Genomic DNA, 13,103 nt, shown 5'->3' with positions numbered 1-13,103 from the left:
CCGCCATCTAGTTAGCTCAGTCGGTAGGAGTGCTATTTGGTTCGAATGCTGTTCGTCCGAAGCTCAAAGACTATGATACGACGACTGAGCTGCATTATAACGAATTAAAAAATTAATTAACTGTACACCAGAAAGATAAAACTGGTTTGACCGTAAATCACGTCCCAGCACCTCTAACATGTTACGATAAATGTGCGTCTGAAAGGTGATTGAATGTTGTCCTGCCGGATGAACAATGGAATAAAAAGGTCGATAAACTAACTTTGGTGTTGCTCTCGTAAATGGTCATCAACTTTCATCATTTTGGCGAAGGAGAGTAGAGAAGATGCAGAATTGTGCTTAATTTGGTTGAGTAACTTGATTGGTGAATGATTATCGACGACTTTGAACGGAAGACGTTGATTGGTTGATGCCAACGTGACAGAGCAGTTACTCATTTCGATGTTCGAATAACTTTCCCTCAATCTCGTTGGTGACGAAGACGACAACGCAGTTGCACTCAACATATCTGCTTCACACAACCCGTCCTTTTTGTGGCTCATATTTCCGCTGCTCTTGCCGCTAATGTGGCGGCTGCTGTTATCGTCCGCACGTGAACGAAAGTGTTCGTCGTGGTTTTTATTATCAAGAGGCGTGACTGGAGATTTGAGGACCGAAGAGGAGGAGGAGGAGGAGGAGATGGGGTAGCAGGAGGGCGATAATGACAGGATGTTCACTTCAATGTCAGGTATTAAGATTAAAGATTGAATTGTACATTTCATCAGCTCAGGGGCATCACCAGAATCTATCTCGCTCGCGAAATTTGCCTTCAAGTCTTTGTCAAAATTATAAAATGAATTTAATCCAAGAGGTCAATAAACAAATACGAAAATCAAAATATTATATTTCCATAAATACTCATGCAAAATATTTGATTTACAGAAATGCATCAATTAACCAGACTGGTTGTCCATCATCTCCTGCCAGCATTGGCTGGTCGCCTGAAGGACGTTCATTAAAAATTTTAAGTGTTGCACATCGATCACTGCTTTAATCTTTCTATTTGCATACATCAGAAGGCTGGCATGAGCCGTTAAATTTGTTCTAGGGTCCGAAGATGGCCATGATGGCAGTGATGATGACGACACACACTTGGCATGGTGGAAAGTGAACCAAAGAGTAAGAGAAAAAGACTGAACAAAGGCTTCCACTTTTAAAGGTCTGTGGGTCCTGTCTTTTGGGCTGTTATCCATGTTATTACCTTTTGCGTCGTTCTTACCATTAGAACCGTTCGAATGATAATTTTGTTGTTGTTGTTGTCGCTGCTGATGTTCTCGTGCACGTTGTTGTTGTTGTTGTTTATTGTGTAGAAGAATATCGGACCAGAGAGGATGGCAGGTGATCAGCCAATGCGAACACTGCCCTGTCGTGGTAGATTAAGTCATATCTACGTTTCAATAACATTGCACAGCACCCAGTCAAAGTTCAATTTCTAATAACTGCTCTTAATCATCATCATCCTTATAGCCATCATCATCCCCATCATCATCCCCATCATCATCATCATCATCATCAAGCACCTTCATCTTTTGTTAATTTTTCAGTAAGATAGCAAGCAGGCATGATAAGAGGCAGAGACGACGATGAAGACGACGACGACTTCAGAGGCACCTGCTTGTAGAAATGTGAATTTTCATACATTGTTGCGTGTTTCGCGTCACAGTCGACATGGGCGTTGGTCAGCAGCAAGCAGGAGGTTTGCAGTTGGAGCAAGGAAGCGTCGCCATGGTAACCTGCTGATGTGCTGCTAGGTAGGCAGATCTGATGGCAAGGAGTTTCACACATAACACCATCTAAATAAGTACCGTCACATTTCCAAAACTATTATCATCCCTCTCAAACCATACACCATCGTCATTTTATTATCATCGGCATAATAAAAAGGTCAATGGTCTCTCACACTCTCCTAAAACTTAGAAGAATCAACAACACACACACGCACGCTCACACACACACACACAAACGATCAATCACACCCAAAGGGAAATCTATTTCTTTCTCGTATTCAAACCCGGTCACCGCATGCACTGCTAAACAGGGCCAGGTGCCTTTAAACATAACCACTAGGTCATCACGCTGAAGAAGAGTAATCATGATCAACAAGAACTTTTTCATCGTAGCCGTTATAATTTGTTAATGACAAAGATCACAGTAGAAACCATCTTCTTCTTCTTTATCATCACCCCCATCGTCATCCTCATCAACTTCTTCTTCATCATCATCATCATCACCACACTTCTTATCATCTCAAACATACCCTGGGCATCACAGCTTTCAGCCTCACTCTCGTCCCACTGGACTTCTTTGACTCGAGTTTAGGCAAATTTTCCTAAGAAGTAAATTTTGAACAAAATTGAAAAACATAATCATCAGCTTCGTCATTGTCATCATCAAAAAAAATATGTAAAAAAAATAAAAACTTGATAATCATAATTTCGATCACGTTCTCACGCCAACAAATATTATAATTCAGCCAGCAAATATCATAATTTAGCCAGCAAATATCATAATTCAGCCAGCAAATATTTTAATTTAGTTAACATTCAGCTTCAAAAATGTAATGAATGATTTGATTGAAAAGATGAGAAAGAGAAAGACAAAGAAAGACAGAGACATACATACATAGAGACATACAGACAGACAAAAAGAGAAAACTTACGGCTTTCTTCATGACGTTGAGAATAAAAGTATGCAGCCAAACTAATGAGAGATAATCTACCGACAGACAGATCGGATTGATGGTTATGAACATTGAAGACGACAACTCCGACGATGGTCCCACGCTAGTGTAGTTGGTGACATCTACATGCAAAGTTGACATGTCCTGAGGTAGGATGAGTCGCTTCTTGTCCGAAGATAAAAACTTTTTGGGTTTTGATCTGCTCTTGTCGTGTTGCGTTGAAACTCTGTAGAGGCAAAAATCCTCGAGACTGACAACCACACATTCTTCCATCATGAAGGCAACACCCCTCGAAGGATCATTGACTGATGGTACGCAGGTACTCAGCTTACCATCAATTTGCAAGAATTTGTTGAACCACATTTCTGCCTCTCTGCTGCATTCGTTGAAGTGCAACCAACCACTTCTTGATGTTCCTTCAAATTTTATTAAAAAACCAGTAAAATGTTGAAGTACGGACTGTGTAGGGAATTAAATTACATCTCATTCCAATTCACTGAAAGGTTGATCTAACATGAACAACTTTTTACGTCAAACAACAGTCAGTCTACACAACGATGGAAACCCAAGATCATCTGCTGAGTTTGCATGCAATCTTTAACAAACTTTAGCTCAATAAACATCATTTAATAAACAATTCTAAGTGATGCAAACAATGAAGTTGACGAATTAAGTAATGATGTTAATGACTGTGGTGCAGATGCAAGCCAACCTGCTTTCCTCCACGGATAGTAACTGAATTCTAACTGGATGATGACGAGCTGCATGGCCCCGCCTTCCACGTGACTTCTGTAACCTTCATTCTCTGTTTCATATTCCGTTCAATCCATCTATTTAATCATTTCTGCACACATCATCAATCCATCCGTTCGTTCATTAAGCGTTGTAAGATACAGACAGACATAGTAACACACAGATATACATATACACAGACAGACAGACAGAAAAACATACATACACAGACACAGACAGACAGATAGACACCTTGGTGAGCGTCGTCAGAGAGGTGAACTTCTGATCTATTGATGATCAAATGACATGATGATTCTGAAATGTTGAACTTATTAAACAGCATCAAGCTAGCATGCTGCTGCTGCTGTTGTTGTCGTGCCAGTTCTTCATATTGTTCTCCTTTTCGATGAAAATGTTGCTCAGTTTGTTGTTTTTGTGGTTGAGGTTTTCGTCGTTGTTGTTGATTTGGTTTAGGATTTGCATCTTTCAGGAGCAGCTGAGATGACAACCATTTGGGAAAAGTTAATACGCATTGTGCTGCTTAATAAAAATTAATGAATACAGATTATTTTGGAGTAAAACGAGGAAACGAAGGAACGTGAGTAAAGGAGTTTAAGAAATAACTAAAAAAAAAACCAAAATGTGACAAGAGAATGAAAAAGAAGAGACCTGTGGGTGCGTGTTGATGATGTTCATGAGGTCCTGCACAAAAGACAATGCAGCAAACAACTGACTATCCGTCACGACCCACAGCAAATCATCCATGTGCAGTTCAATTCTCGAGGTCAACACTGAGGAGTCTTTTGCGACCGAGGTTTGCAAACATACTTACATATACTACACTGTACACTAATAATCGCCAAATAAATACACACACACACACACACACACACACACATATTATAAAATTGTACGAACGTATATCGAATGCATGCATGTCGCATATACAGTTATTAAGAAATATCTATCACAGCATTTTCCATATTGTTGAGTTTGTAACTGAGTTTTTCAATTTTTCGAACAATTATTTTATCGATATTATTCAAATTAATAATAAAACTTCTAATTATATTAAACTGCATTTTTCATAAATTCCTTTACATGAAAGCTTTTTTCGGTAACCTTCACCATCATCAGTGTAATAGAATTTGTGATATTGTTATACATAATTCGTCAGGTATTTATAGTATTTTTAACAAAGTAATTCTAAGTTTTATTGTGTCTTTGTGTGGATGTTTATTACAGGGTTTCTATTTTCTATTAATAAAGCCTCTGCCATTCTCAAATTGCTTATATTATGGTTGTAAAATTACACTTTGGTATTTGAGTTTAATATTTTTTATTGGTGCGAATCCATTAGATGATTTTTATTGCACCATTTTGTGTATTCGTTTTTAACCTTCTTGATAAAGTAATAGTAGTAGATCCGATATATATATATATATATATATATATATATATATACATATATATATTATATGTGTGTGTGTGCGCGCGTATATATCACATAGACACATGAACGACTAAAATTATAAACATGAAACATTTAGAGAGGATTATATGAGTAAATATATTTGTAAAGATGTCATTAAATTAGTTAGTGTTGCAGAGAGCAGATTTCTAACCAGAAAGGTTTTTCTTAAGAGTTACTCGAATTTTTGATTGGTTGGCAATGAGTCTCAGAGGTGTGGTGGCAATCCAACTAGCCAATGCATTGGCTTCAATTCGAACAGCTTGCCACTGAACTTGCTTGAAGATGAGAATGGAGCCTTCTGATTGGTTCTTGATGCGAGTGTGGTCGAGTGAGGCACTCCTCCACGCCGGCGTGCAACTATCGACTGCCACCTGCGACATCTGCAGTTCATTTGGTAATATTTATCGTTACTCATCATTCATTTTTGTTCAGGTTCCTACTCGTCGTCTGGTGGCTGCTGGATCTTTGTGTAATTGGATATCTCACTTATGTTTCTATAAAATTTGACATTAATAAGTAGATCAGTAACGAATCCATCAAAGCATCTCAAACAGCCATCAAGATGTTCAAATTCAATCACATATAAGTTAATCACAGTAAACAAGACAACGTAGTTCATAAATAGAGTTCATGTCACTGACAATTTGATTTATTATATAAGATACAGACATGGGCAAAATTACAGACAGACAATCAGACAGACATAGACAGCACAAACCGACTTGGAATGAGGCCTGGAATGAAAGCGACTTGAAGTTGATGTTGATGGCGTTGATACTGACTGATATGCCATCGAGGACCTGCTCAATGTAGCCATACTTCCCTGTGCTAAACATTGAATCATCGTCATTATTTGACCATTTTATAATTGTTGTTATTGCAATCAAAAACAACAATTGTTTAACATTCCTGTCAAATAGTTATTACAGCAAAACATCAGCACCATCATATTCCATCTCTCCTCCATTAAATTTCTACAGCTTTATCACATCATGAATAGAAATAATTATATGAAACGAACCCAAAAGCTGATTTGGAAGAAGTTCTGGAAGAAGAAGAAGACGAAGATGATGGCGGTCGGTAGTAGCATGTTTCCATGTCAACTGTCACTTCATCCAAGTGCTGCATAAACATTAAACCACCATTGCCATCATCATCACCACCATCAACATCATTACTATCATCATCTTCATGACATCACCATCATCATCATCACCACAATAACATTGTTATCACAGTAATGTAGGAGTTGTAAGACGATGTTTTTAGAAGATTGAATAGTGAATTCACCAATTAGCCATAAACCTTCATTTCAAAAACAAACCAAAACTATCGGCTGTGTGTTTAGCTTCATCCACTGAATCTGAAAAAACATGACCACGGTATTTCATCAACATTGGAAGAAAAAACAACAAAAAACCAAATACATGCAAAGATAATTTGAAAATAGTAAAAACCTTGATAGTCATCTTATTGCAGAATGCTCTGTAGATTCTGATCCATGGCGGCATGTCGAGAATGTTCATGAGGACGATTTCATCCAGCTCAAGGTTCATCAGATCCCCTTCGCCTTTCATGGCGCTCAGATTTATCTGGTCAGCTGACATATTCTTGGTAAACCTGCGCAATTTCAGTTATTATTCCCTAATTGGAAGGTGACAATTTATTTCTTCCAAATTAAAAAATACCTCCACTGCAGTTAGAAATATGAAAAGTATGGCGATTGAAAATTAGAAAGTAACTAGCTGTTCAACATGTGATTTAAAAACAAGAAACAAAAAAAATAACCCAACAGCTTACAGATTAAGTATAAAAATTATTACAATCTTCATCTAACTACTGAGAAGAATGTTGTTACTTTTGTTATTTCATTAGAGAAGTGTTATTTACAACATCTTGTTAAAACTCATAAAAGTTATTTAACAAAAATAATCCTTCCTGGCTCCATGGAAATGCAAGCAAATATATCATTCACTTACCCATCCCTGATCAACTAGAAATTCATAATCAAAAGAAAACTGAATTTGCTCATTAACATAGGAATATGTTTTTAATAATTTAATTGATTGAAACATTTATTAATCAATAAAAATAAGTCAACAAAACTGACCGAATAAAATTATGATTCAACAAAATCATGAAAATCATTTAATTTAATTAATATATTTAATTATTAATATAGCTACTAAATATAGTTATAGTCATACAGTTACTAATCCTTCTTGAATAATATTATGCTCTATATATTTTATATATATATTCTATTCTATACATAACATTTTACTTATTTCATGTTAATCATTCATCTTGCTTGTTTTATTTCCAAATTACATACATATTAATTTGAAAAGCATCACTAACTTGGAAAGTTGCTTCAGTAGCTGGTTCTTCAATAGGCCACTCATGGCTGCCAGTGCTTTTTAATTTAATTAAATTGAATCGTTTGTTTACTGTCTGGCACTCAATCACCTAATCCCCTAATGATCTGTTATTTATTATTAATTAGGAATGCGATAACAAAACTATCTTACTTTACTTAACAGATAAAATATATTAATAAAGTATTATATATTTAAATTATAATATGTGGTGTCAAATATAATGAAGAATCATACAACATACAATGTGTACATACACTGTGTGTCATACTGTATTAATAATTCAACAAGATTTAGAGTTATGTTAGTAATTAGTTAGTTTGGATTTTGGAAACATTTATGGTTTTTAGCTGTTTTTTATTCTCATTGTCATTTCAAATTTCCATAAATGCCAGTGCCATTCTTTCTGCAATAGTGCAATGTTTCTCTACTATTTCTACTATACCCTACAATTTTCATTTTATTTTTTATTAAAAAATGTTACGTTAACAACTAACAGTTGCTGCTTCCAGCTTTCATAAATCCACAATTCGAAAATTTTCGTACATCCCTAAGCAAACCGAAACCCTGCCCCTACTAACCAAACTAAATAAAAATAACCACAGCCCGTATTTGCACAACAGCGAATCAGTGACATCCAAAGTTTACTTTTAATCACTTAGAAGATGTCTTGTAGACTCATTCTAGTTATTTATTCTTTCTTGCTGGCTTGTCGCTTACACGATATAAATATTTCGATAAGCATATATGCGCATACACCGTATATATAGATTATAACATAATATATATAATATTTGTTATATTCTATATACGTGACATACAATACAATACAATTTTATTCGAACCTCCTCAATGAAAAAAAAGAACAAGGCTCATGGTGACCGTGAAGAGTCAATAAAGACTCATCGAGCGAGCACAGCCACCTTTTCAATCGACAAAGAAAAATAAAAAAATACAAGTCTTAAAATTATAAATATGTGTCTAATTTTGTACGAGAATTATACTAACACTTTGGAGAGAAAGATACATTACTAAAATTACTAGAAAGTTATAAAATATTTTCGAGATGTTATTATCAAAAAGAAATAAACCAAAATATCGGCAAATATTAAATATTAGGCAAAATAAAGAATAAATTATAAATACCTCATTCTATTACACTCATTCTAATACTTCAATGATCCAACATAAGTCAATTAAATCACTCAAACAAGAAACACACCGCACACGATTCAACTACCAGCAACGATTCAATCATCATCAGTTTAACACACTTACAAGAAAAACATAACTTAAAGTATCAATATATAGCAATCATTCATCGGCTCAATAATACCAATTCAACAAAACAAACCAGAAACACACCACTCGCAGCCCCACGTTATATAAAGTTGTATATAGTTACATAGAGTTATATAGGGTTAGGGGCAGGAGCGCTCTATACAAAACTAAAAAAGAAGAAACAAGAAGGAAAAGAGTAGGACCGCCATGGAAAAGCAAAAGTTTTTATTCTGCGTAGATGAAAGTAAGAACTCTAGTAACACTATCAATCTGAGAAGAAAGAGACGTGCTAGAATCAAAGATAGAGCATGGACTGCGAAACTTGTAAGAAACATCGAGTTTTAGAATCAGGTAAGATAATAGGAGGAATAGTAAGAGTGTTTAGAATTGTGAAAAAATTCAAATTCATTGCTGTAACACAAACACAACTCACCATCAATTACCTAATACGCGTGTACTTTCTTTGTACCGACACAATACATAATACAAACAAATCAAGACAACCAAATTTGACATATTTCTCGAAGAAGGAACGCCAAATTAAATATTCTGCACCAGGCTGCTAAACAAAAATTATTCTATATATTATTGTAGAGTCAACATTAAAAAGTTAACAACTTTCCTTTACAGTGAAACATTAAATACGAAAAAAATTGAGATTCCTGTGTAGGCCACGTTCACAACTTGTGGAAACTCTCTTTTATATTTTGCCAGACCGTCACATTCTGAAACAAAATCAAACTCAGTCATAACGTGAAGTTAGAATAGAACAACTTATTTCAAATAAATATTAATCATCCAATCACCTTTTTTGATTTTTCAATCTGTACAAACGCCATCCTAAGCAAAATGTGACTGATGTCTGAATTTTTTTCAGCGTGAAAACGCCGAATATCTTCCGTGGCCGTTTCACAGGCGTTCCTACATACGTACGAAATTATTTTATCATTATCTTGGCCATGATTAAAACACAAGTCAAAGTAAAATATTATATCATGTTAAAAATTATTAAACAAGCATGGCTAATAAAACAAGTTGGAGGCACGAAAATAAAGATGATGCTGACGACCATAAATGTATTGAAAATGACGAGGACGATGATGATGAAGATAAAAAAATGTGTGGTGAGAAGTAAACTGATTGGTTAACTTGGTGTCCCGTTGTAAAGCATGGAACATCTCTTTGGAGATGTGAATATCGTGTTCGATGCATTTCAAATGAGCCTCCCTCTCTTCATTTGATTCGCAACCAAATATCCGCTCTTTCATATTTTTCATTAACGAATTCTTGACACCTACACCTTCCATCTGTCTTTCTTGCTGCTGCTGCTGCTGTAACTGGGAATCGTGCGAGTGATTCAATTATGGTGATTGAGGAGACCGTCACGTATATATTATAATTTGGAAATAAATACAATATGAATGGACTGAATAAAAATGAACAAATAATAGTAATTAAATGCACAGGTGAATGAATGAATGAATGAATGAATGATCGAGTGAATGACAAAGAGGGAAAAATAATAAACTTAGCACCCACCACCAAGTTCTTCTGGCTTTCTTTATTCCTCAAACTTGCCTCCAACTCTTCACTATTTAGTAGCATCATCTCTTCTCTGAGACAAACTTTTCTAACAGAAAATGTTATTTCAGTGAATAAGTCCATTCAACAACTTTTTAAAAGTGGATAATTATCATCCCTGTTATAATCATTACAACTTTCGTCGCCAATCAATAAATGTATTTTGTGTGTTCAAGAGATCCACTAAGAACTTTGTGAAAGAGAAGCAGTAGTTCAAAAAAGAAGGCAGGGTTCCAGAAAAAGAAGAAAAGGCCCATTTCGATAACAGTGTCTAACTTTTAAAAAAATGTAAGAAAAATAAAAAAGCAAGAAAGATAGTATGATTGTGAGCCACAGTGTACAAGCTTAGTTAGAAGACCACCACCATCATCATCATCGTCATCATCATCGTCATCGTCACCATCATCAGTGGCAGTAATTGAAAATATGAAGACCTCAATGAATGAACATAACGCAGGCAGTCATGAAGGGACTCCATTAAAACATCTTCCTCGTCCATGAATGGCTCGACGTTCTGAGAGAACCTGTAATGCAACAAACCAACAGCATTGACTGGCCTGTTAATTAGGAATAATTAGGCAACGAAGGAATGGCTGTAACTCATGTTGTTATAGACGCTCCATTAAAAGAGAAATTAAAAGTTTTTGCTGGTGGTTATCTTATCACCAGGGCGCGAAACAGACGGTTGTTTGTTTTCAAAATGCCTGCATCCCTCAATACTACATTCAAAAATAAAACTTGCATGCCACAGTTCATATGTTGAGTAGAAAACATGAATAGACGAATCAATGAACAAAAACATGAATGGAGTTGTTAGTAAATGAATGAATCAACTAATAAACGAATGAATGGACAGACGCATCGAGGTAGTGACTAGCGGCTTGCAGCCCCCCAAAGCCATCTTCAACTGCCCACCATTCAATCATCACTTTCCCATAATCTCCGTGGTAACGATGAACAATATTTTCGCTGTTCAAGATTCTCTGTTCATTAAATTGAGTAACTCAAATTAATCATTTATTAAATGTATCAAGAGACATTAACATGGCAAAGCATGGGTAGAGAGAGACACACGCATGCATATCGACAGGCACCCACCCCTCTTATCTTGATGAGAGTGTTGATACAGCTGATGACGTTGTCACTGTATATTTTTTCCTTGTGCAACTGTTCATTCCCATTAAGTGATGAGCCTTTCTTCTTCTTTATCGCCATCATTATCGAAGTCAGTGCCTTGAAATCTGTCTGCCGGTGGTTTCATGTTATCACAAAACATGTTCAAAACTTTAAAAACTGTTTTGTAGCGTTCATTTTTGTTGCAAACACATTCAAGCGTTGCAAGGACACCGTGTATAATGATTTTTATAAACATCTACAGATTTGCATTCATTAATGATTAAGTACCTTGCTCTTGCAGTCACATGCAGCCAATCTATCTCTCCATATAGCAGAATCCTTTATTTTAAATTTAATTAATTTTATTTAATTAAACGCTGATCATTCCAAATGAACTTCATCGAAAATTAACACAAATTAATTAATCACCTCGAATAGAAAGCAGAAAAATATCTTGTCCATTGAAAGAATTTTGTGTTTGGCTATCCTCATGAGAAATTTCTTTGTTTAAAAAACACATTCAACAATGGAATTTTAACAAAAAAAATCAGAGATAATTTAATAATATTTTATTATCAGTTACATTTGAACAAAGCACAAAGATAAACAACTCTTCCTCAAACAAAGAATAAATAAACTTGAACCTCCAGGCCTATCCTTCTTTTTTCAATGAAATCACTTTCAGTTCTGTTATATAATGACAGAGGAATTGAGGACCTACCAATGAACTGAGGTGCCTATAAATTAAATTCAATAAAAAACATTTCACATGTTACAACAGGAATTTACTAAAATGTAGATAACACTATTTTTAACAAAAAACAACCTTTTTATAAGGCAAAGGGGGAATAATCAGGTTGGGGTAGAAAGATATTAAATAGTTTCTGAGAAGTTCAAATTCCGAATACCTCCTCCAACAGCTGGTTGGTGCATCACCATATTTAGGCATGTTGCTGTCGATGACCCGGGTTTCAATGCAGTAAACAACATAAGACTCTTTCATGTTTGCATTTCTTTTTTCAGGATCATTCACTGTTATCTCCAGCCATAAGTGCAAACTCTAAAAATTTTAAATTTTTTGATAATTAGATTTATATTTAATTATTATCTTCCCATGAATTATGAATACTACTTATTATTTACCTATACCAACTTTTTTATATTTGTGTATTTTTAATAATTCTATTGCTATTCTATAAAAATTTATTTTTTTATTAAAGTAACTGCAAGCTGTATCCTATTTAATTAACATAATTTTAATTAAATTCTAAATAATTCATAATGACAATGAATGAATGATAATGAAAAAGCAAAAGTACAAAAAAATGTTATCTTGAACTACAATTGTGAACTGAACTCAATGGCAACATGAACATGAATCTCACACCTTTCTATCATGATTAGTAGGAGGACTAGTTGCAGTAGGAGTAGAATCACTGACACCACCAGCATCTGCTGCTGATGAAGTATCCACACCAACAGACAAGCCAGCTGACATTTCAATTTAATTTAAGACATGATTTGAGAAGAACTTGAGCTTTTAAATTTTAATTAATAAATCAGCGATATTATAAAAAAAAACTCTTCAGCCGCAAACTACGAACGACACATTAATAACTTTTTTCGTAAGTACAAAAATTGAATTAAATTTACTTTTAAAACAAATTAAAACATGCACAGCCAAACAGATTTTCAGCCATTAAACGAGTGTTCGAATTCCAGGTACACGGCTTCTACTCCACCAGCCATGCACCGAGAATTTTGAACGTCGGATAAAAAATTTTTCCAATTTCTCGCTGCTTCTTCTGTTTCGAAATGACCT

The 13,103-nt window shown here is 35.0% G+C and overlaps 2 protein-coding genes across 2 annotated transcripts; both read right to left on the bottom strand.

Annotated features, from left to right (window-relative positions):
* Window positions 1-2,575: 2,575 nt before the first annotated feature.
* On the bottom strand, window positions 2,576-7,943 carry HELRODRAFT_116796 (hypothetical protein; the record flags this gene model as incomplete). The annotated part of the gene is made up of 11 exons (XM_009012269.1): window positions 7,801-7,943; window positions 7,287-7,402; window positions 6,383-6,545; window positions 6,250-6,288; window positions 5,947-6,047; window positions 5,648-5,753; window positions 5,077-5,305; window positions 4,121-4,251; window positions 3,704-3,947; window positions 3,432-3,524; window positions 2,576-3,135 (listed from the first exon to the last, which is right to left on the bottom strand). Exons 2-11 carry the CDS (start codon window positions 7,328-7,330, stop codon window positions 2,576-2,578), a joined length of 1,710 nt encoding a protein of 569 aa, XP_009010517.1. The 5' UTR covers window positions 7,331-7,402; window positions 7,801-7,943.
* Window positions 7,944-8,335: 392 nt separating this feature from the next.
* On the bottom strand, window positions 8,336-12,973 carry HELRODRAFT_187684 (hypothetical protein). Its single transcript, XM_009012268.1, has 12 exons — window positions 12,669-12,973; window positions 12,108-12,341; window positions 11,926-12,018; window positions 11,711-11,782; window positions 11,570-11,620; window positions 11,264-11,410; window positions 11,024-11,148; window positions 10,600-10,689; window positions 10,124-10,214; window positions 9,734-9,915; window positions 9,391-9,505; window positions 8,336-9,309 (listed from the first exon to the last, which is right to left on the bottom strand). The coding sequence occupies exons 1-12, from the start codon at window positions 12,777-12,779 to the stop codon at window positions 9,262-9,264; spliced, it is 1,359 nt and encodes a 452-aa protein (XP_009010516.1). The 5' UTR covers window positions 12,780-12,973; the 3' UTR covers window positions 8,336-9,261.
* Between the last annotated feature and the right edge of the window lie 130 nt (window positions 12,974-13,103).

The sequence above is a fragment of the Helobdella robusta genome, assembly GCF_000326865.2.
Source record: "Helobdella robusta unplaced genomic scaffold HELROscaffold_102, whole genome shotgun sequence".
In the NCBI taxonomy this organism is placed as follows: Eukaryota; Metazoa; Annelida; class Clitellata; order Rhynchobdellida; family Glossiphoniidae; genus Helobdella; species Helobdella robusta.
This window is presented reverse-complemented; position numbering and strand designations above follow the sequence as displayed.